General features: G+C 37.6%; 1 protein-coding gene across 3 annotated transcripts in view; it reads right to left on the bottom strand.

Moving 5' to 3' along the window:
• KCNH7 (potassium voltage-gated channel subfamily H member 7) overlaps positions 1-9,226 on the bottom strand; it is a 220,056-nt gene extending 210,830 nt beyond the window's left edge. For all 3 annotated transcript variants that reach the window (XM_027678733.1, XM_027678734.1, XM_027678735.1), the window contains exons 1-2: positions 8,534-9,226; positions 6,311-6,541 (exon numbers count right to left, since the gene is read on the bottom strand). In XM_027678733.1, coding sequence (XP_027534534.1) covers positions 6,311-6,541; positions 8,534-8,609 — 307 coding nt within the window. In that variant the 5' untranslated portion in view covers positions 8,610-9,226. The remainder of the gene's footprint in view (positions 1-6,310; positions 6,542-8,533) is intronic.
• Positions 9,227-23,568: the final 14,342 nt, after the last annotated feature.

The following is a 23,568-nucleotide window of genomic DNA, read 5'->3' as shown; positions in this document are numbered from 1 at the left end:
CTGATTGCTTTTCAGATATGAGGTTTCCAGAGTCAGTTAGCAATTTCCATAGTCAGCTCTGTCTTGCTACTCTGAATCCTATACTGCCTGATAAAGCTTTTTCCATACTTAGCTGGGAAGAGCATGGACTATCTAGCACATAGACTGAGTCATACACTAAGTCAAATATGTAGGGAACACTAAAACTGGGCTTGAAACCACTAACGTAAAATCTAATCCATACCACTGTTCTCTTTCCATTGCTGGGAACCAGGGAGAACAGCACTGATATCAACATTGGTACTATTCAAAGTGCCACGTTCTGAAGTTTGTATCATATCAAATATGCAAAAGGCAATAGCCACATCTATCGATAGGTATGATTTCTGATTTGCTCTCTGCATCTCATCTCTTTTTGATATATTGGCCAGTTTGGTGGAGAAGGGAAAGAACCAATCAATAATGCAAATTAGGAGTATGCAATAACTCTCTTTAACTCTCTTATCATAATGTAACATTAGAAAGGATGCACAGTGAAGATGGAAAGAGGACACAATAAATCATATGAAAGCACACCAAAAATAGACTGACAGCATCTGTTCTTTTTGTCTCATAACCCAAAACCAAAATAGCTTTCACTACAACTAAAAGGAGCATATTTAAAACAGATAAAAAATTTTGTCAGGCAACACCTATTTAAAAGATGAAACTCCTCTGAGTATATGGATCATATCATAACTTTATAGTACCATTTCACTCTGGAACGTGTCACCTTTCTTAGCACTACAACACTCTTTTTGAAAGTGTTCAGCAATCATTGTTTCTTTGTAGCTCAAACAAGGGAAATTTGGGCCCCTTGATCAGTGTAAATTGACCCTATCACTTTCTGAATCCTGATGTGAAACTGTACTACGGAAGTCCACTGGAAGAAGAGTTCCTTCTGAACACTATACTGAAATGAAAGACTGCTGATCCACTAGCCTGCAGGATTTTTATTTGTGCCATGGATGATCTTAAAACTGTCAGAAAGGATTTTTCCAAATTAATTTTTTTTCTGTTAAAGATGCAGTATCTATAATAATAGCATTTATATTCTTCATTATTTGTTAAAATTACGTATATCTACTCATACTTTCTGACCCTAAACACTGACAAGAGAATAATTTAAAAAGCAATTTAATTGTTGTGCTGTTTATTCAGATATCTCTCATTATCAGGAATACAAGAATGGTAAAAAATGATCTATAAAATCCCCTCCTTATTGAAAATAAATTAATCTTGACCTGAGAAGAAAAAGGAATATATTGGAAAATCAAGGAATTGAAAAATAAGTTTGAAATTGACCCATAAACAAGCCTACTTAGTATATCTGAGAGGTGTTTTATTGTAATCATTAGATATCACACATGAAATGTGTATAAGAAGTGACCCACAGTTCTGGGCAGACATAGGAGCCATATCTGAATGGGGATGGGTAAATGAGATATTTGGATCACTGGGGTATCGTCTCGATGTTGGTGGTGCCCTTGTTACAAAATCAGCAATGCTGAATGGCACAAGGGACAGTTTTTTTCTTGTAGGACAAGTATTGAAGCCCAAGGTAAAAACACTACTATGGAAAAGAATGAATGGCCTCATTAATTCCTAATAGTTTAACAGCTTCAGTAACATTCTGGATTTGACCCAAGGTTGTTTTTTTTAAGGAAGCCTGGAGAAGCACTTGCATTAAGAAAGCGTTTTTTGACAGCTTTTGTTGGGGAGATAACACTTTCTTTATCAAAATACAGTCAGATAGTATTTCTTAAATCAAGGACTCCTATAGCAGCAGGGTATTAGATAGTGATTTGATTCACTGACCTTTCTCAACAGCTCTGGATAAGGCATTGGAACCATGGTCAAGACTGTGTTTGCTGACCCACATGCTAGAGCTAATCTAAGGGGACTTGACACACATGCAATGGTCTTTCTTTTCAGCTGTATTTTTACTTGATTGGCAGGTTCACACAAAAAGGTGATAAAACACCTATGCTGACAGAAGTCTAGATGATAAACTTCTAAATATAGTCATCTATCTTTTTAACTAAAAACACTTAATACCATTTTCACTTTATTTTGTCAGTATGTTTGAACATTTTTTATTTTTTTATTTTCTTATCCTCAAAAAAAGAGCATAAAAGGCCTTAAAATATTAGTTTAGAAATGTGTTTTGAAAATGCAAATATGTTTAATTTGCAGTCAGTCGTAACAAATTATTTTTTTGAAACTGGGTACATAGCAAGTAGTTTGTGAGGGTTGTACACACTCTACAATTAATTGATTAATCTTATCTTTGCTCAAACATATACTCTGCTGTAGTTCTCATCCGTAGAATATTTGATATGTATAGGGTAAGACTAAATGGTCTCCTTACCTCCCTATAGCAGGCATCATCTGCAAGATCATACATAGCCCATTGTTGTCCACAAAGCACATAGCAAGAAGTAAAAAAGTATTCAGAGGGATACAGTCCTTTCTGATTATTACATATCTATTCTCAATCCCAAAATAATTATACTTTTTATGTCCAAAGCTTTACGACCTCAAGCAATATTTTACATCTGTCAAGAATGATTTATGCAAATAATGACTTAAACTGCAAAATGGAGTCCTCAAAGGAAGAGCTGTCAAACATTTTCACCACAAATAACTTTATTAAAATAAGAACTGATATCCTGTATAAACAATATATTGCCTTCAAGTATAATTCAGATCATATGGCCATAAGGTTAGTGAAAATGAAGTGAGATAGTGAAGAATATAATACTGCTACTTTGATAACAGTATAATTTCTGAATTAAGCAGATGTTAATGCCTAATGGGCAATACTTGGAAAAAAAATCTGTTTCAAAATAATAGTTCTTGTGATTTGTGTGTATTTATCTATTGCTCTTTTTAAAAAGGGATATTTACATTCAAAAAGAAATTTACTGTGTCTTTAATCCCACGAGTACATCCAGTGATCTTAGAGGAGCTTCTCGTGCGATGAGAACCTATAAATTTGGACCCTTAGTTTTGGCATACATCTGTTCCCATTAACCATTTTTCTCAGTAATTATTTATTTTGGTAACTATGTAATTGCCTGCTGTGGCACTACTGGAACAGGACAGAGGACTAGAACTTTGCCTGGATTGCGTCAATACCCTTCTAACAAGAAAAAGGAGTGAGGAGAAATTAAAAGCAAATGTAGGCTGTATCAACAATCTTATGCTGATACAAACACTGCTAGAGGAGCTAGTGAGAACAGGGCACTGATGTGCTTGGGATAGGGTCTGCTGGATGCCTAAGTAATGCTGGCATCCCACCTCCATGCCATCTAAACATCTTACAAAAGACTATCACAAGCATTCTACACTTCTCTGCACCCTCCCCGCAGTGCGCAGTGAAAAGGGAAACAGGCCCAGTCCAAGTTACACATTTATAAAACCATGATACATTGAATTTTTGTTCTCCTTTGACCACTGTATCTTCTGTCTGTTGTGTTTAAAGCAGTGTAGATTCAAGTCATTTTCTGAAAATCAACTTGCTACAAAATTGTTCCCATCCTTCTGTCCCATCTTCTTTGAGTGTGTGATCTGGCCAAAAGATTAAAGCAGTGAACAAACAGCAAGCAGCATTCAGTCTTGCATTGTCAAGACATTTAAAACTCAAAATCTTGCACTTTCATCTAGAAAAGTGGACTATAGATAAGTAGAGCATCAGAATCTTAACTCCCAGTACATATGCAATACCCTTTTTCTACAGCGAGAATTTCCTTTTAAACTGTGACATTTTAAAATTATGTGAGGTGGTATTTAAAATAAAAAACCATTATTTATAGAGTGATTCCCTTTCTGATATCTGCATTGCTGGACTTCTGATGACAGATTAGCTTTATAAGTGATCCCACTGACATTTGCTTCACTTCAAAATATTAAAATAATTTTTAATATAATCAGTGGCTCATGTAGGGTAAATGATAGTGTGATGTGAAATAAGGTTTTATTTACCATTCACTGGGCATTTGTTAGGAGTGTGTAATATGGTCTTCAGAACCTCCTGTCAGTGGAACCTCAGGTGATTCACACCTTCATGAGGTGTCTTCCTCCTCTGTATGCTTAGTATTATGCTAAATATTATACAATGGGTTGCTATGAAATTAAATGTCAAATCAAACTTTCAAGCAGTGGGTAGTTTACTGGAGTAACTTGGGTTACTCACATAGAGAGAGTTACATTTCTACCTGTGCTAGAACTGACCTCTCAAAATATTCTCATATTCCCTCACAGCACACAGTAAAAAATGACCCACTAACAAGGCACTAAACTCTTAAATTTTTAGAAAATTCTTGAAATTCATTTTGCTTCACAATCTGGGGGAAGTCCTTGCTAAGTATCACTATTCTGTATTTTATTATATACACAGTATGTTATAAAGGGGTATATTTGAGTGTCAGACCAATCTTGTATTTTTGTCAATTTTTGCATGTAATCAGTGACTTGATATTTTAAATTATATTTATGACTCCATATAATTCACGTGTATTTGTTTAAATTTAGCTGATCATACAGTGCACATGGTAAGTCCTGTTCACATTTAGACAGGTAAAACATTGAGGAATTCAATCCAAATTTGCCTCGAACTGTTGTCTGTAGCTTTTGAAATTCCTTAACCTTCACACATAAAATCTAGGCATTTAAAGAAACTATTCACAGAAGTGAAGTTATTGGAAACCCTTATACATAAGATTGTTTATGTTAAATAATCCATAACTCAGCATTCAAAAATATTTACAAAAGATATGGCAGTTTTTATGGACAGTATTAGTTTGGTTTGCCTTAAACAGATTATGGTGTGTTGCATGATGCCAGAATTCAGCATTTTAGAAAAGTATATATATACATATATCCAGCGATTGACAGATAAGCAGTGCTTAGTTAAGCGTCTTTCCCTCCCTCCTGATGTCTTGGGAGACTGTAGCACTTTTAAACTACCAGATCTCAAAATTGTGCTCCAGGTTGGTGGCTGTGAAAGTTAGCAATGACATTCTCCTTTTGCAATATTATTTTTAACACACGCCAGGTTAACAAACACAGGCTAGATGTGTAAAAGACACACAGTGTCAGGTCTCCTGAGAAATCTATGTTCAATGCACAGCTACAGCAACAAATCTTGACCAAAATCTGCTCCAGACCACCAAAGCAGATCTAAGAATAAAGGCCTGTACTGAGAATTTGCTAAGAAGAATATGCTTAAATATTGGTAGTGTGGGTAGAACGGTTGGCTTGAGTCCTATCTGAATTATACCAGCCTAAGCTAAAAATAATATTACTTAAGTCTCTCCGAGATAACAACAGAATTATTGAGAACAGGGTTTAACTCTGTGACTTTAAAATGAGAGCACATTGCATGTGATTCTAAAATTGATGCAAACAACACACTGGCACTTCTCCAGAACTAATTTAAGCTCAGCATTTGAATATGAATTTCCTTTTCCTTCTCCCAAGAGTGTACACAGCAAGAGGCAAAATAAGGTACACCACACTTATCCATTATTTGGACTTGTTTGAAAGATGGATGTTTTTGTAAATAACTCTGGGTAATTAAAAAAAAACCAAAACCAAAACTGTACCTATAACTATTAGGTATCATAATTAGTTTTCATGTGCATGCATTTTTAAATCTGCAAAAACATTTATTCATTTTGTGCTCTTAATAGGAAAAAAATCATCAACAGACTTAGCCATTCTGCATGTATTGAGTCTTTACTGAATAACAGGGAAACTGTTCATAGCATAGCTATCCACAAATTTTGATTCTAACAACATAATTTTAGAACAACTTCAGTGGTTCAGTTGCAGGTACTCCAACTTCACAGTATCTCAGTTCTGAAAAAGACTTGTCCCTTTCTTTATAAGCTAAGGCTTTCTTCATGATAGTCCATTTTTTTTAACTTTGTGGTACTTTTCCCAGTAAAATACTACATTTAAATCAAGGTATGGTTCCTCTATACTGATTACTTAAGAGATTTACATCTGCTTTAAACCAACCAAGAGGAGAGCTTCTGTTCAACAGTTGCAAACACCATGCTAGCTTCATTCAGCTGTTAGAGTCAGTGTACAGTGATACACTCCATACACCCACCACTCTGGGGGCAGATTCCCTTACTGATACACACAAGTGTACTTCATTGGACTTCAGAGAAATTACACCACAACTCCAGCAAAGGGTTTGGCCAGCACAACATACACACTTTTTTACCAAGCAACTGATAGCCAAACACACAAAAGTCTTGAAAATAAAACGAGACTTTACCATCTTTGTGATAATAGGTGACTTCTACTTTCCTCTCCTCTGACCCCAGAAGTGCTTGAGCAATTTGGGCAATATGATGTCTTTTGGTCTCTGGCCCATGAAGAAAATCACAGGTGCAAGGTTTCTGCATGACATCTGGCCTGGAGAACCCGGTCATCTCACAGAACCCATCATTGCAGTAGATGATAGCACAATTCTGCACTCTAGCATTAGCAATGATGAATTTTTTATCTGCAATAAAAGAAAGTTATGCATTTTTTAGTACTCTTTCAACATTTCATATAGGGTCGATTGCATGGATGGATGCTGAACAACTCTTCTTCTCACAGGGAATGCCTGAAATGCAGAGATTTTCAGTCATTTGATGTAGCTAATTTGATCCATAGCTTTTAAAGAAACTTCAATCAATTTAGAATACATCAAAGATAGTTGTCCTTTAAGGAAATAAAACCAGATTATGCAAGTCTTTGCAAATCTCTTTTCGACTTCAATTTTTTTTTCTTTTTTAGCTTCACTGAAGCGCAGGTGATGAGCGCTGCTCTGTCAGTTGCACCTCAGGCAGGTCCATGAAAAGTTCTCTTCTGGGGAGAAGTGGGGCCTCAGGAAGGGGGTTCTACTCAAGTGAAGGGCTTACTAGGGTAAGGTCCAACCATCTCAGGTCTACTCTTGAGGGATTTTCATTAGGTGAATGACAGTAAGTTCACAGTCAGTATTTTAATGAATCTATCTAGAAAAGAACAGAATAAAAAAATATTCCTTAAAAAATAGGGGACTATGAAGGTACATTAAATTATTGTGATTTTGGAAACGTTTTGCACAGTTTGCTGAAGTTCTGTGCTTCTGTCCATCATCTTTTCCCAAACTCTTATCTGACAGAAAGGTTCAAAATTTTCAACTCTCATTTAATTTGTTTCTGTTTACCACTATAACACACCATTCCCACTGTAGTTAAAAATGTGCAGCTTTGATACGTTTACTGTTAATAACATTAATTTCTGCTTGCTTAATTATACTAGGTGGTCACTTGCTTTATAAAACATTTCTTACATGACACCAAGTTAGTATAGTAGTACAACTCTTCAAAATTTTAAATATGGTCTGTTTGGGACATAGTGAAATATGTGGAGAGAAAAAGATCTATTTCATTCTTACTTTTTGTACTGTTTTTCAATCAGGCTGAACTCTCACTGTCACATGCCTATTTAGCAGCTAGTGCTTTATTACCTAAAAAAAAAGCACACTACATGAAAACTTTACTTGAGTAGCAACACTGACTTAACATTTAGATAAACTAGGACTAAAAATATAATTTCTATTTTTTTTTTTCAAATAATATAAATATTACAAATGTTAATGTGGATTTAAGTATAAGGAAGTATATAAACTGGAATTAGCTGTAAAGGTTTGCACCAGACCGATACTAAAATTATGCTAAATATTTAAATCAATGTACATACATAAAACTACTGTTTCTAAATGAAATTCATTTTAAGCATCAAGTGTTCTTTCTAACAGTTAATAGTAAACCAGAGTTCCTGTCAGGAAAAACACTTCAGCTTCAGCCTCCTTGACAGATAGTAAGCTGCTGCATTGCAAAAGATCTCACAGACTCTTCCTGAGGATGTATTTGCACTGGTTTGATAGATATTTTAGACTTACATAAACAAAACAGAGAAATTTGACAGCTCTATTAAAATTCAGTCATGACAACAAGGTAAGAGAGTATTTTCTCTTTAATAACTCTTCTGCATATTATCTGCTTCCTCTAAATCAGTCAGACTGTTCTGCTTTATTTTGAAAAGGCAATTATAACTAACAGCAATAACAATAATAACAACAATAAATCTAGCTTATTTTTTAGACATTTCACAGGCAGCAAGATTGTACACTCTGCTTTTAGAGCCATCTCACCAGTTCAGAAGAAGGTAAGAGATATAACTTCTATAGCTACACAATATGGATACAGTCAAAGATAAAAACTATTCCTTGAAATAGTGGGGGCAAAAGCCCCTACACCCCCCTTCCCCGAAACAGCAGCTAATAATTCAAGTCAGTAATCTGTATTCTAGATCAAAAACAATGTTACTCTTGCCAGGGATCCCCTTCTTACCTCCTGGGTTTTCTTTTCAAGCTACAAACTTAAAATAGTCTGGAGCTGCTGTCCATTTAGTCACAAGCAGAATCAAACTACTGTACCAAAATAGATAGAAAGCGAGAACTTACTTTGCCCTTCAAATTTTCGAATGATTGTACCCAAAAATGTATTTTGTGGTGCCACATGACCTCTGCGAACAGGCATGTTTGTACAGGTCTTCGGTTTTCTGTGCACAATGACTTCTCCAAGGATCTCCTACACGGCTCCAGCCCAAAGCACCGAGCCAGCTACCCTTTGTGACAAATCATCGTCCTCTGGAGATCGGAAATCTCTTCCCATTAGCACCACTTCTAGAGACACGCTTTTCCTATTGGAGTCAGATCCATCCCCCAGTTTCTTTCTTTTTCTTTCTTTCTCTCCTTGCTTTCTTTTCTATTTTTTTTTTTCCTTGACGAGCTCGGACGGTATTGTCTGGGGCGGGTAGGGGTGGGGTAAGCAGGAGGAGGTGGCGGGGGGAAGATTACAAGGGTAATCGATCTCTAGCACCAAACATCGCCAATTTTCCAAAGCAAATGGCTGTGACCCGGCAGTTTCCGACGCTGTAGTGGTGGTTTGAGGGCTGGAAGACTAATGTTGCTCCGCTGCCAGAGGGAGTGACGTTCCCCCCCCCTCCGGGCTTCACCAGGGCGCGCAGCAGCTCGGATTACTCAAGCGTGGTTTAGCAGGAGCCAGCCAATAAATCTCTTCAAAACTCAGCGACAAACAGCGGCATCAGGAATGAGCTACACCCCAGCAGCACCGCGACGTGCCACATCCCCCACCGCGGCGGCTGCAGGGGGGCAGCGGGGACCGAGGGCACTGGCGGCGGGGGGGCCCCGCCACCTCCGGTAGCCCCGGCGTCCGCCCTCCGGCACCGCCCGCCCTGCGCGGCCCCTCCGCGTGGCCCGCCGGGGAGCCCCGGGCGCTGCCAGGGCCGGGGGAGGGAGGGAGCTTGGAACACGCCCCGTCTGGGGCGGGGGGAGGCGCGAATAGGGGTCGATTCTGAGCGATGGGGGAGCGGGGGAAGGGACCACCGGAGCCCTCGGCGTCCTTCCTCGCCCCAGTGGACGGGATCGCCCCCTCCTCCCGCAGCGTGACCCAGGCGAGGACTTCCCCTCGCCACACGACCCCCTCCCGGAAGGCAGGGGGATCCCCCGGGGGCCGAGGCTCCGCTCGGAGGGTGCGGGGGCTGAGCTCTGCCCGGCCGCCCTCGCCCGGCCCGCGGCGGCACCGAGCGGGTGCCGGGGCCGCTGAGCTGCAGCCCGGGACCGGGCTCCGCCCCGCCGGCCGGGCCGGGGCCGGGGAAGGGGCCGGGTCGGGGCTCCTCGCCCGCCCGGAGCTGTCCGTGGTGCTGGAGCCGCCCCGCCGGCGTGCACGGAAGTGCCTCTGCCCGCGGCCGGGCCCGGGGAGCGCCAGCCTCCCCACACCTGGCTCCTCTCAGCTTCTCCTGTCCCACAGGAATAGCTGGGGAGGCTCCCTGGGGAAGCGGGTATTATTTTCAGGCTGTAATTAAGGCTTCCTGCGCTACCCAGCAGGCAGAACGGTGTGCGTTCTGCACGGCTCGGAGAGGTGATACAGGGAGGGAGCTGGGGGCAGCCATGCGATGCTGGAAAGGCATCTCCAGGGTAGTGCAAAGCCGTGGCGGCTTCTTAATAAACTAACAGGGCAAAAAAAGAGAGGCACCTGAGCACAGTTCTTTGTAATCGCAAGCACAGGATATTGAGCCGGCGAACCACCGCCTCCCACCTGTTCTTCCGCAGCACAAACAGGTGTTTCCTTATTCCCGTGAGCTTTTCTCAGGTGTGGCCTTTGTTTCATTGTTACCGTGTGTCATCCTCTATATTAATCAGAGGTGGGACACAGTCTGTTGAGTAGGTGGGTACATTTCTAGATTAATTTAATGTAATCTCACTGGAATCCTCCTGGATTTACACAACTGTAAATGATGTCTGAAAATATAATTTATATATACATAAACTGTATTTAGATGGCTTCATAATAATTGACTGTATACTAACTACAAAGCCTAAGCTACACTAAATATGTAATCAGGTACATAATCAATCTTAGGAAGTGAGTATTCCTTATTTACAGAAGAGCATGTTTTAATCTCTGTACTCAGTGATATGAATCAAAGGAAAAGCAGACATATTTTTTCTGTAATAGTAATTGAAGAGGTAATTCTTGTGACTCTGTTCAACACTAGAGAATAAATCTCTTAAAATATTTTTAGATACTTTTCATTTTGTTTGGACAGTGGATAAGGCTGCAGGTTGGATTTTTCCTTTTTTGGTCTTTAACTTTACCAAGGACATATAATTCCCTGAAAATGTATTCAAGTTCCCAAAGACAGCAGTAGAAAGAGTGTACACAAGTGAGAGGAGCATATTTATTTTAACACTTTCTATAATACCTAATATCTAGTCAAGACATAATGGACAGCAGTGACTTCATTCTCATTTTTATATTAAAAATGGCACTTTGATGTTTCTATGCCAGCAATAGAAAATAAACACAATAAAATTGTGACCTGTACTGAACAACCAGTGTTTGTTTCTAGTATTCAACAGTTAGAAGCAAACTAGATCAACTACAGGCCAATAGAGTCCAAAGTCCAGTGCTTTAAGTGCCTGTCTGGAAAGAAAACAAGTGAAAAATAAAAGATAAAAATAATTTTAAGATATAAAATTTTACTGAAGCCCCATCTTTTCATGTTAAATTTGAGAGCCACGCTATTCTTACCTGAAAACTGAAGGCACCAGAACTCCATGACTCTGGAAAACCTTTTTTTATTCCGTCTCCTGATGGCAGCTCGAACTCTGATGTTGGTTATGTGAATATATATTAAACAGAGTACACTTTGGTTTTCTTTTGTTTTCCTCACCTTGATTGGTTTAGAACCTTATCAAGACAACCCCAGCCAAAGCAAGATAACTGCTGCTAAAACACCAGGTCTGAGATGTAGTTTTTAGCAGGGTATGAATTCACAAGAATGATGGGTTGTAATAACTACAGGAGCAATAAGTGGCATCGGAAAATCTTTCATTGTGGTGATTTACACCACTGCAGTCTTGTAGTTGATCTATTGCTCCTGGAGTGCTTAATATTCATTGTGCATAATGCTTGATAATTTTCTGAAGCAAGCCAATAGTGAGAGGTGAGAGAGGAAAATATATTAAAACTGGACAATTTACAACAAATACAGAGAAAGTAATGTGAAAGAATTTGCATTTGATTGGGAAAATATGCATGCAAATGGGAAAGTTTGAATTCATTATAAATATGCATCTCTAGTGTGATGAAAGAAATGTAGAATGCCATGGAGATATATGTTTTGTCTATAAAGTTGTACAGTTGCTAACTCTCTGAGAGTCCAAAATACCGAGGGAGGGAGGGTGTCTCTGGAGCTAAAACCCATCCAGCATGGCTGATCCCTTGTCCCCTGCCCCCTTGTGGCATTGCCCCTCGTGGTACCACCCTCGCCACAGACCAGTGATAACTCCTCAGTGAGCACTGCTGCTCCACAGCAAAACTATATATGGAATTTCCTGGCCTCAAGGACAGTAGCTGATTTTGAAATAGTGGTTTCAAGGTTTACACCAGCGTTTTAACTACTTCCTTCTCAAGTGCCTTAGGAGAATTTAGAGGAATATACGCCTGGCAATGTGTTACTGATCTGTTTTAACATCTTGGGATTTAACAATTAAATCTGCTATTGTCAGGAAGAGATAGCTCTGGGAAAATGGCTCTAATCATATTTCCCATCATATTTTTGGTGGAAAAAAAAGTAAAGGAGACAATCAGATTTAGTCCAGCACTCTTATTGTACTTGACTGTGTCTTTTCCTCTTTGATGCTTCAGAAGACTTTCCCTAAGAGAAATGTCTTTTTTTTTCCAGTGTAAATAATCCTTAACCATATGCTGTTATTTTTCAAAGTCCTATGTTTTCCATTTCATTCTTGTTGTGATGTTATGGTTTACCCTCCTGTAGACAGAATTTTAATAATGCATTCCTATTTGAAAAAATACTTTTTGTACTGGAGCAATATTCAGTTAAGTCTTGATAGTTCTTGGGGTGTTTCTTCTTTCTTTCTGTTCTGCCCCACCATTGTTCCAGCTAGCATAAGATATTTGTGTTGCTTTTACCATGTCTATCCTGTATACCCCTATAATTTATTCATCCATCTATTTTACATATGCTTACAATTTTAAATAAGGCTGGGAGTGTCTTCAGAGCTGTTGAATGAAATCCTGAAACTTTATTTAGAATCGTATTTTGTGCTAAGATGGCCTTTGTGATTCCTTGACAGGTTGATGAATCTTATCATCACCTTTGATTTTTATCAGTCTTGTTTTCTTGTCTTTTTATTTTTAATGTCATTCCAGAATTTCAAGTTATAGCTCTAGATTTTGTTTTAATCCTTCACAGTAATAATGATCATCATTTAGATTATGACTGTCTGTGCTTTAGACACAAGCAAAGTATGCAGTTGCCTGGGACAACAGACTGCCAAATTACCTCTGTTGGAGAAGATAGAAATCGGCTGCTTGAACATCATGAGCAGCCAAATAGCAAATCTCTGCTGATGCAAGTAAGAGAGGCACAGGGTAAGTGTGGCGGCAATTGCTGCTGGCAGAGCTGGCTCCTTCCAACAGTACCTTGCCTTTGCTTGCACTGTGCTGATGCCCCAGGATCACCAGGTCATTCCTAATCCTACAGCCACATAGTCTAGGCAGCTGCCTACACAGCAAAATTGGAATACTTCATTATTGTCGTTACAAAATTCACCTTGAATTGGGTCTGATTACGGTTATTTTGTGTTTCAGTTTTGCTATCTAAAAAAAAAAGGCTCCTATTTCTGTCAAGACCACTGATGTCAATGAGATCACACAGAGGTGATTATTATATTTGGCCTTAAGGTATACATCATCATTGTGTCTGTATATGGGTCTTAGAAGTGTTCAGGATTTCAGATATCTCAATGGGAGAAAATATATCAGGTTTTTAGTATCATAAAAGAAGTATCTGCACCAAATTATGGTCCAAAAAGTTATTACAAATTTCTAGTAAATTTTACAGCTAATTTAATGAGTAACAAAAAAAGTTATGTTATACTTACTTTGGATTTCATTCAGTGTATATTTCACATGTAGTTCACTCTGGGAGACAGTAATTTGGTGACAAGAATATGAATTATAAATGCAAAATCTATAAGAGCAAAACTGCTTTGACCTAAATTTCTTAGGCTAGTAAAGGAAAAATCACAGAGCAAAACAGTGAGACAGCAAGCAACTTCACTTTTTTTGGAAGGATTCATGGAAAGTTAAGTCAGTTATTCTACAGTTTACATTGCTGTTTTTACATGCTATGTTAGAATGCCTAAGGATTCAGAACCTCATGACTTAGGATCAGTTTGGAATTAGCATGTACAGGTCATTAAAACAGAACTACGAAAAACATCGATATATCCATCTAGTCAATGCCTTGCCAGTGGATCGTTCCCTTTAGTATATTTGCATTTGTATTATTTATTTAGCGTTTAAATTATTCAAGCAATGAAGCTTCTGCTTCTTCCTCTGAGAGACTCAGTATCTCTTTGTCTCACCACAGGGCTTCATTCCCTAATATTAAGCCACAGTTTTGGTGTGGGCTCTTGCTTAGGGATTTTACAGTATTAAGATGCACGTCTTGTTTTCCTGGGTTCTTGGTCTGGAATAGTTGCCGCAGGCTACTCGGTGCTGACCTTCTCTGGCCAATTAAGAGCATGAGGAATGACCTCAGCATGTGCTGTGCCTTTCCAAGATTTTCTAGCTAGATTACAGTGCTATGATTCTATGATTTTGGCAGCTGTCAGTCCAGAAAGAATGTTGATTATAATTAGGCAAGACATGAAACATACTTCTATTAATTTATTTGTTTCCTCATACTATATATAGAAGAATTTTAATGGTTTACAAAAGCAGTACCCTGCTCCATATATTTGTGAGTAATTCTGTACCACAGGGAACTGTAATTGAAGATAAATATGTGCATTCTCTGTAATCTGTCTTCCATCATAACAGAAATTCAGGGATGTTATTTTCTAATAATAGTTCATATAAATTCATGTAAGAATTATTATGATTATATCACATATCTTAAGTTTGGTCTCTTCAGAAAAGTAAGCCTAGCAAGTAGGAATGAGCTGAAAAAGGGAACAAATTCATTGCTTCAGCATGAAAAAGGTGAGTTATTGTCTGTAAGTTACTCACTGAACTAGATCCATATATTTCTAAAATTAATTATCTTTGTACCCAAATTCCTGTTGCCTTCTCCACAGTGTATTCAGACATTAAGTGATAGGACTGCCATCTGTCAGGTGAGGTACGTTCCTTTTCTTAGCTTCTCACTTGAATAAACTGCGTGGTTAGAATTTCTTCTTCTACATCTGCACATTCTGCGTGTGTTTTTACCAATATTGAGGAAAGAGTGCACCTTGCATTGGATCAGGTTTACGGTGATTTCTGGCTCTCACACTAATGCCAATAAAAGGTAAAGCGGTGGTCTAGGCCGTCCTGAGGTTGCAAGGTTTCTGGTTTTGCCTGAAGTTCCTCCTAGTTCAACTGCAGAAGGGTTCTGGGGCACGTGTCCTCAGAGAAAGGTAGCCTGAACTAGGATCTTTAGGGTGCGTAGCCCCAGCACATTCTGTTCTGGCACGATTTCCTTTCACAGAGAATTTCAAACTGTTTAATTTCTGAGCAATAATAAATAAAACTGGGCCATGCCAAAATCTTTTGCAAAATGGAATTACTCTTCCCAATCAGTCCTGTAGACACGGTGCCTCTCTGCTGGTGGGGTTAACTTCAGAGAGGTCATAAGATTAAGAAGATTATTTCTATTCCTCAACCTTTTTCCTCAGATTAGGCAATAGGGGCTGAATTCCTGCTTGGATAGCATTTCCATATGCTACTATCTTAGCAAGCAGTCGATAGCCAGAGCTCCTCTTTTCATTTCCTCTGCCCTGCAGCAACTGGCAGTGAGGCATTGCTGAGCAGCTGTAGGGGTAAAAAAGGACAGCAGCTGCTCTGAAGGAACTTGGTTCATGTTGGACATTTTTCCTGAGAGTGACCAAGAAGGAGCAAGACCTTTTATCTCCTTTAGACAGTATAAGATTGTATGTGTTTTCAATCAGTAATCACATATAAATTTCTTTCCAGCACAGGTTCACTTTAAGATTGATAAAATGCAGTTTTGAAGCATATAAATGGTTTGTTTTGGTCAACAGTGTCCTGGCAATACAAATAATATAAGCAGATTTATTTATTTTAATTTTAATACGTAAATATGAGGTTTGGTTTGCTCCCATTCCTTGGGCTGATATGGTATGTTATGATTTTGGATAAATTTTATTCCCTTTTATGCTTTGTGTTATGTTTCTCATTGATTTCAGCTTTCTGTCTTCATTGATTAACTCATATGTGCTACTTATAGTCAGTTATTTATGTCAAAGACATAAGGATAGAGGGAACAGGTAGATGGAAGTGTAAATGGACCAGAAACTATCTGCCTGATATAAAGAAGAAAGGTGGAGGGACAGTTTCATAATCCGGACTCAAAGGGTACAAGTGAAGAGACTGAAACTGGCCAGAAATGCGGTAAACTTTAGTAGCCAAAATTAAATATAAATTCAAAGAGTTTAGGGGGAGAAATTGACTGCCCTCAACTCTAAATGCAGTTTCAGACGCTTAGTCCAGCTTGAGAATGTTTCCACTATTCCTAAGGATGATTGTTATGTATCCCCAAAGACCCTGTAGACCTCAATCAAGGTGCAGTCAGCTTGATAAATTTGGATATGGTGTCCCAGAACACAGCATAGCAAATAAATTCCTATTTCACTCATAAGAAAAAAAACCCCACCAAAATAGTATGAGGCTTTAGTGTCAATGGCTCCATACTGTCTTGATGAAGGTAATTTTGTTTTTCTAAATATCTCAGTAGTAGTACATTGTGTTTCTATGTTAATCAGAAAGCCCCAGCAAGCAGAGTTTGCTTTTTTCATTTTAGTGTTCTATACCTTCTTTGCTCTTTCTGCACTCTGTTAACATACTTTACACAGTCACTTCATCTAAATAAGGTAACTGCAGTTTCTACACTGTGCTCACTTAGTCATTAACAATTTTATTATTAGCATATTCTAACACTCAGTTCTGTAGGCGAAGCTTTCTCCACCTGGCATGTATATTTTCTCCCTACAACTGTATTTTTCCACATATAATTTTTCAGTATTATTCTTACAGTAATAATATTTTTCCATAACTGTGTAGAGTCCAGAATCACATAGACTAATTCTTTCTGACATCAGTGCTTTTGTTCACATTGCTGTCAACTATAATCTGAAAATATTCAGGTCACATATTTCTTTTTCAATATTTCCACTTTTCTTTTATAATATCATAGCATGAGATCATGTCTAATTATATTACAAAAATTGGCATTTGTCTTATTCATTTGAAGAGATACCCATATCCTGAAACATCATTTTCCTCCACAAAGGTAGCGTATGAGCTGATCTACTGCCTCTGAAGATAAAATACATGTTATATAGGCCACATTTCCAGGTGCCTGTGTGAAGCTAGTATCTCCAGAATTATGTTGATGCAGCTGCAAATGAATGGGTAGATTTTTCATCAGTGCTAAATGCTGTATTCAATAACCCCGCTGAAGCCAACATGAACTACAGGTACTTGGTAAGTGAGAGTTTTGCTTGTAATCTCTGACGACAGAGAGAGACACTCAAATGACATATGGTGTTTTGTAAAAAGGTCTTTTGCTACCCAAGACGGAATTTATTTAAATAATCTCCTGGATTTCCTATATCTGCCATTATGTCTACTTGATTGAAATACAAGTAAGATATACATTTTCAGTCTAGTTTTTTCCGGGAGTTGTCTTTAATCCAGTTCAAGTTATTTGGCAGGATGAATAATAATTTCAGATGAAAGGCAACTTTTCTGCCTGTAAAGAGTAATAAAAGCACAGCTATACCAAAATATATGTTCAGAAATAGCAAGATTTTCTCATCATAACACATTCATTTATTTTGCATTTTTCTTTTTATCATTATTCGTTAAGTTATTTAAGAGAGGTGCATAATAAATCACAGTGTAGATATTAATTCTGTTGCTGATTATGATAATTTTTACTATTTTTTATACTTATTTATATACTTTATATTTATTTTCACAGTATAATAGCCAAACTATGCAGTTACGCTTTTTGAAAGAGGAGTTATTCTGTACATGCAAAAGCACCCAAAACAGTCACTCAGAAACTGTGCTTTAGCTCGGTAATCAGGCTGTTCACTGGTGGCTTTGAAAGTCTAGTTTCACAACTCTTGAAAAAAAAATCATTGCAAACATACATTAATTAATTTTTTTATGCCATTTGAGCTAGATAAATATTCATTTACCCATTTTTCTCATATGTTGTGTTAATAGCCAGAGAAAAAGCACACCTAGGATATAAAAACCCACCATGTTCTTGTGTCAGTTTAGGACAGCAATGCACAACTGAGATGACTGCCTATCCAAATTGGCTTCCAAACTTCCGGAACTTCCACATTGTGATAGATCCAGGGGCAGATTCAAATACAGAGCTGTACTGTTGAAAACATAGGCCTTGTTTTTCTCCCAGTTTACCATGAAAAAAACAAACCCATGAAGTCATATTGAATATTAAGAGGAAATCTTTCCTAAAGGTATTTTTAATTGTTATTAGTAAAACTTTTTTTTTCCCCCAGGGAATGCTGACATTTTAGGAAATGGACATTCCAAATCAGAGGACTGTTCTGAGGGAGAAATTGTGATAAATAGTGATTTCATTGTACTCTCACCTGAAAACTCAAGATTGATGTGATTCACTTGAAAGTGAATCTAAGTTTTCAGACCTTGTCAAATAACCCAGTCTAGGGATATACATCCTTTGAGGCTAAGAGCTGCCAAATACATCTTCAGTTTAGGACAAAAATATAATCCTATTTAGTGCTTCAATAGTCCTTTTCCTGCTAATCCCAAAGAAGCTGTGCAGTCCCCTTGCTTGGACATTCTCAAGACTGACCTGGATAAAGCCCTAAATGTCCAGGTCTCACAATCTCACTGACACTGCTTTGGGCTGGAAATTGCACTGGGCACCTTCTGAGGTTGCTCACAACTGTATTATCATATGATATGTTTGATATTTTCAGAGATACTGAGACTTGGCTTCTGATTAGCCAAAATGTGCAGATGTGGCTTTAATTCTGCTACTTATGCTTTCTTCCTGTAATATCTATGTGCTGGCCTTGTATGGCTCCCTGAAGCATGTGGTTCCATTTCTGTCATTAGCTGAAATCATCAATGGTATGAATAGCATTCCTGAGGATTGAGATGTTCCATAAGTGATACATTATTGATTTACATTTTAAAAGGCTGTCATACACATGTATGCTAGTAGGATACTTGTCTGTGATATCTGAAACCTTTTCAGACTAAACATTAAATATAAATCCAGTCTTTGCTTGTACCCTTTGTACTTCTTTCTTAACTATGTTTCTCCCATCTCTCACAGCTGCTTTGCATCAGCACTGCTTTTCACTCATAAGAGTTAAATATTTTTTTGTGTTATTTTTTAATCTGCCATAAAATACTTTCAGTTCTATAATTCTTTCTTTGCATTCAGGGATAAGACTTCTTCCACAGCTCCCTTGTGCTAGCATAAAACAGGAACTTTGCTGATCCTTCTCACAGACAGAAGCTCATGGCTTCATTGCTTGGTTACCAGATTTCCCCTCTTCCTTTTTATTGTGTCTCTCTATCCTCAGCACTGACATGTTTGCCTTTTCAGTAGTCATGTGAGCAGGGTAATTTGAATAACTGCTATAGAGGTAAAGGCACAAGGGATTTGATTTAATTTTGTTTAAATTGTATTATATGAAATGTAATCTGATAGGGAGTAGTAGAATCACCATGCAGATGGCAAGTGTTAGGCAGATCTTATTACCTGGAACAATTGAAAACTGTCTGCCTTCTACACTTTTACTTGGCCTTTCCCATCTTAGAGTTAAAAAAATTACATGTTGCTCTTGATGAATTCTGAAAAAGGACAGTAAAATAACTTAGCTCTAGTTCAGTTTCCGTGACAGGCAGTGAAAACAGTTGCATCAGTCAATGCTCAAATGAGACAGGCGTGTGGACAAGCGATAGCCAAAGTGTGCGACTTGTAATAATTTGGATTAGAATAGTCATTTTCAAAGGACCAAATACGCATAAGAGAACAATTATTCACCTCAGTTCTCATAAACTAACTTGGGATCCAGGTTCTATAATTTAGAAGCTTCTGGGATGAGTGTGTCATTTGTGTCACTTGCTTTAGACCTGAATATCCTCAGGACTGTGTTTTGCAAGTTATAGTCTCTCCTGTTGATGTTCTAATGAACATTTTACTGCCAGAAAGAATTCCTGAAAGTGCAAAATTAAAAAATAAAAAGAGAGGAATTATCAATATTCTGGTTTATATCAACATCGATAGAATTACAGCCGCTGTTGCTTGAACACACACACATTCTTTGATGAATTTCAGACAAGTCAATCAATAACAGTTAATAGAACATGCCCAATCAGCCAAAAATATTACATGAATATTTTTAATCCACAAGAACGTGAACAGCTGTGGGTCTTGGAAAACTTTATCAATTTATGAATCTAAGAAACTATAAAGCATTCAAATCCTTCCATAATAGTTCACACTTGAGACAAATCATGGCATATGATAATCTGGTGATGGAGCCCTGGCTGTAATGCCATCTGCTTATCCTATGTCAAAATATCTCAGGAAGGATGGGAGCATTATAGTAACAATCACTGCCAAACAGCACATCTAGTTCACGCCAGAATACCTTGTCTCAGAATACAAAAGCAAAAGAAGTTACATTAGAGCAGAAAATAATAATTATTTTTGCCTATGAGTGCATAGAATTAAAAATGTCTAGCATTATATGTAATCAGTTTTGTCAATAATTATATTTTACACCTTATTTAGTTTTAAAACTTTTATATTTCTGGATAAATAATAAATTGTCTATCACCTCTGTTTTAAAGTGATTGAAAGACATTTTTAACATCTACTATCTTTAACATCTACTAATCAATTTATTTTACCTTTGTTTTTGCTCTCTATGCTGTATAATGTCTCTGTATAGTTTCTACGTTTCCTGTTTGATCAGATAGCTGGGATTCAGATATGTACATTTAGGATATTCTTCAATAGTAGGAAATTTTGAAAGGTATCAAGGAATTCAGTCTTTAAGGATGATGTTTTTCCCTTTACCTCTACTCTATTAGGCAAATTATTGTGAGACTGATTCAGTAAAATAAAGCAACTTATAAGGCTTGAAATTTTATAAAAGAAGAAGAAAGACAAATGTTTTTTCAGGGACTCTTAACCTATTATAAATTTCTCCAGAACTCTTAACTTTCCATGGGCAAGTACCACTCTTCTCCCACTCTTCCCATGGGTTTGATACATCAGTCAGATTCTAACAAGCGCCATTCCATGTTTTGTCCACATTGTGTTCGTGTAGCCTTTTGCAGACTGTGCTTCTGTTTAGATGGGAGGTATTTACATGATTTTCTTGATATCCTTTTTTCTTATTCTTTTTAGTAACACTTCCTGCTTTTATATATATATAATATAAATTTATGTATATATTTTACACATATTAATATATATATGTAACTTATACTTTCCTACTAACAAAATCCCCAGCAACTATGTGTTATAAGTAGAATAATGCCTAAAATATAGGCAGAACATCACAATAGATTTCCCTGCAACCTACTGCTACTAAAACATTTCAATACAACAAATCAGCTACTTCAAAGCTTGTATTACTCTCGCAATTCTAATAACTTCCAAGGGATATGATTATACTCTTTCTCTCCAGAAAGTTCTATGAATTAAGAGTAATTCCTCTGAAGTCAGTACAGCTGTATAGTACAGAATTAGGGTCATAAAGGGGAACAGTTGTTTCCTGATCCTCTGGTGAAATGAAAAGTTGTCATGGAATTAGAAATTAACTGGTTTATACATTCTCAAGTTAACAAAAAGATACCAAAACCATTTTCTTTTAGCCTATAGCTGTAATTAGGCATCTGAGTTCATAAAAGTGAGATTTCTGATATCTAACCCAGTTTCTAAAAACTTTGCCTTTTGATAGTATAGCACCAGCCAGTTTTACCAAGGATCCTGATAGCCATGTTCAGATACCTATTTGATAGGTGTTGAGTAAGTGGAATAAAATCCATTTGAATTCTATTTCGATCTTTAAAAATAAAATTTCCAAGGGAATTCTATTTCCATCTTTAAAGTAAGATGAAGGAAAAAGTGAAAGAACTCAGTAAGAGGCTGATGAAAATCCCTAACAGGACCTGAAAGCTCTGGACTGAAAAATTATTTTTCTACTGAATTACATACAAGTTCCACTTGCTGCTATTGTGATATTTTCTTTTGCAATTACTTGAAACAAATAAGTAGGTTATTAAGAAGAGGGGTGGTCATCTACCTTCATAGCCCAAACATTGAACCTTGTAACTAGATATAGATGTCTGCTTGAAGGATGGTATTTTCTGTGTAAATTCTGCCTACTTCTGGACATATAGTCACATGGCTGTTCAATATCCCTGTGATCACAATGTCACTATTATATTTGTATTTGCTTCCAAGCTAACTATATTATGAAAGCAAAAACCCCACAAGTTACACAGTAATTAACCCTTGAATGACAGCATACCTATAATTATGATCACAGGAACGAGTAATCTACAAGAGTGTATTTACTATGGGCTGTGTTCATCAGAAATCATCCACGAAGGCCCACGGCAGGTACTGAAGGTCATGGATCGTGGCTCAGCCAGGCTATTCATTTGAGCTTAATCCCTTAAAATAGTTTGAAAACTTCATTCTTTAAGTCAAGCAGTCATGACTGTCTGAAAGGAGAATATGAAGTTTTATCAGAGAAATTAAATTGCAGTCCAGTGTATTTTATGATAGCGATTGGACTTTGTACATATTTATGATAAGTCTCCATTTAACAAGTTAATAAGTGAAGTAGGTTTCTGTATTCTCATGCTGAGAAGTGGCAGAAAACTTGGAATATTTAAAAGTGATGATAGTAACAGTAGCATAAACCAGGTGTGATGGTTGAGATTAGTATATTCATTCTTTAATTTCTTTGCATGAAAATTTACTTTTCTAAAAGGAGAGAAAGTTTCCTTCAGTTTCTGGTATTGGTACCACCTCATGCTTTATTAATTTACTGCCATACTGTTATCTATATCCACAAACCTGTTAGCCAGTTTAACTGAGCTTTGCTTTTCTTTCAGGGAACTCAAGGACCGAGTGGTAGACTAAGAAAGTGGGAAAAAGAAGAGAGGCAAAAGAAGTGTGATAGCAAGAATACCAGCTTTGCCTTCCAGGGATATCTAGGGTTCAAGTAAGCTCAGTGGAAGCAGCAGCTTTATTTGAGTCCTTATTTAGTCTACTTTTGTTGGATTCTTGATGACTCGAGTTCAACAATGTCATGGAAGATCCTTGTATTCTGAAGGTACAGTGAGGATGACCCTCTCCATGGATACCAGTTAATCCCACAGTGCTGGTGCAGCAACATCCCTGTAGACAAGAAATATGGTCACAGACTAGGCCTGGCTTTAAGTGCAGATATGGACTCACACCTGCAGAGCGCTAGACATTTAATTAAAAAGACTTAATTTCAGGTTTTCCTTGAATTTTGAACTCAGCCTTATTAAACTAGCAAAGGTGTTGAGTTATGTCCAGGTACACTGACTCCCCTGAGAAGAGAGAGCATGTACCTTCAATACTGATTTTGAATCCTCATCTCTAAATAGAAATACTATTGACAGAGGGAAAAGCTACTGTCAGATTGCTATGCTGTGTCTATAATCTATTTGCTGTAAAATGGAAAATGACCCAGGGAAATAAACGTGCTATGCAAGTCTGTGTAAGAAAGCTCTAATAGAAAATGTTTATTTAAAGAGAAACATAGTTTTCCTGGATATGTGTCACAGATTTTAAAAGATCTAAACACCTGGA

Source organism: Neopelma chrysocephalum, unplaced genomic scaffold, assembly GCF_003984885.1.
Source record: "Neopelma chrysocephalum unplaced genomic scaffold, ASM398488v2 Primary Assembly neopelma1_44, whole genome shotgun sequence".
Classification (NCBI taxonomy): domain Eukaryota; kingdom Metazoa; phylum Chordata; class Aves; order Passeriformes; family Pipridae; genus Neopelma; species Neopelma chrysocephalum.
The sequence above is the reverse complement of the archived record's forward strand: the minus strand, read 5'-3'. Positions and strand labels throughout refer to the sequence as shown.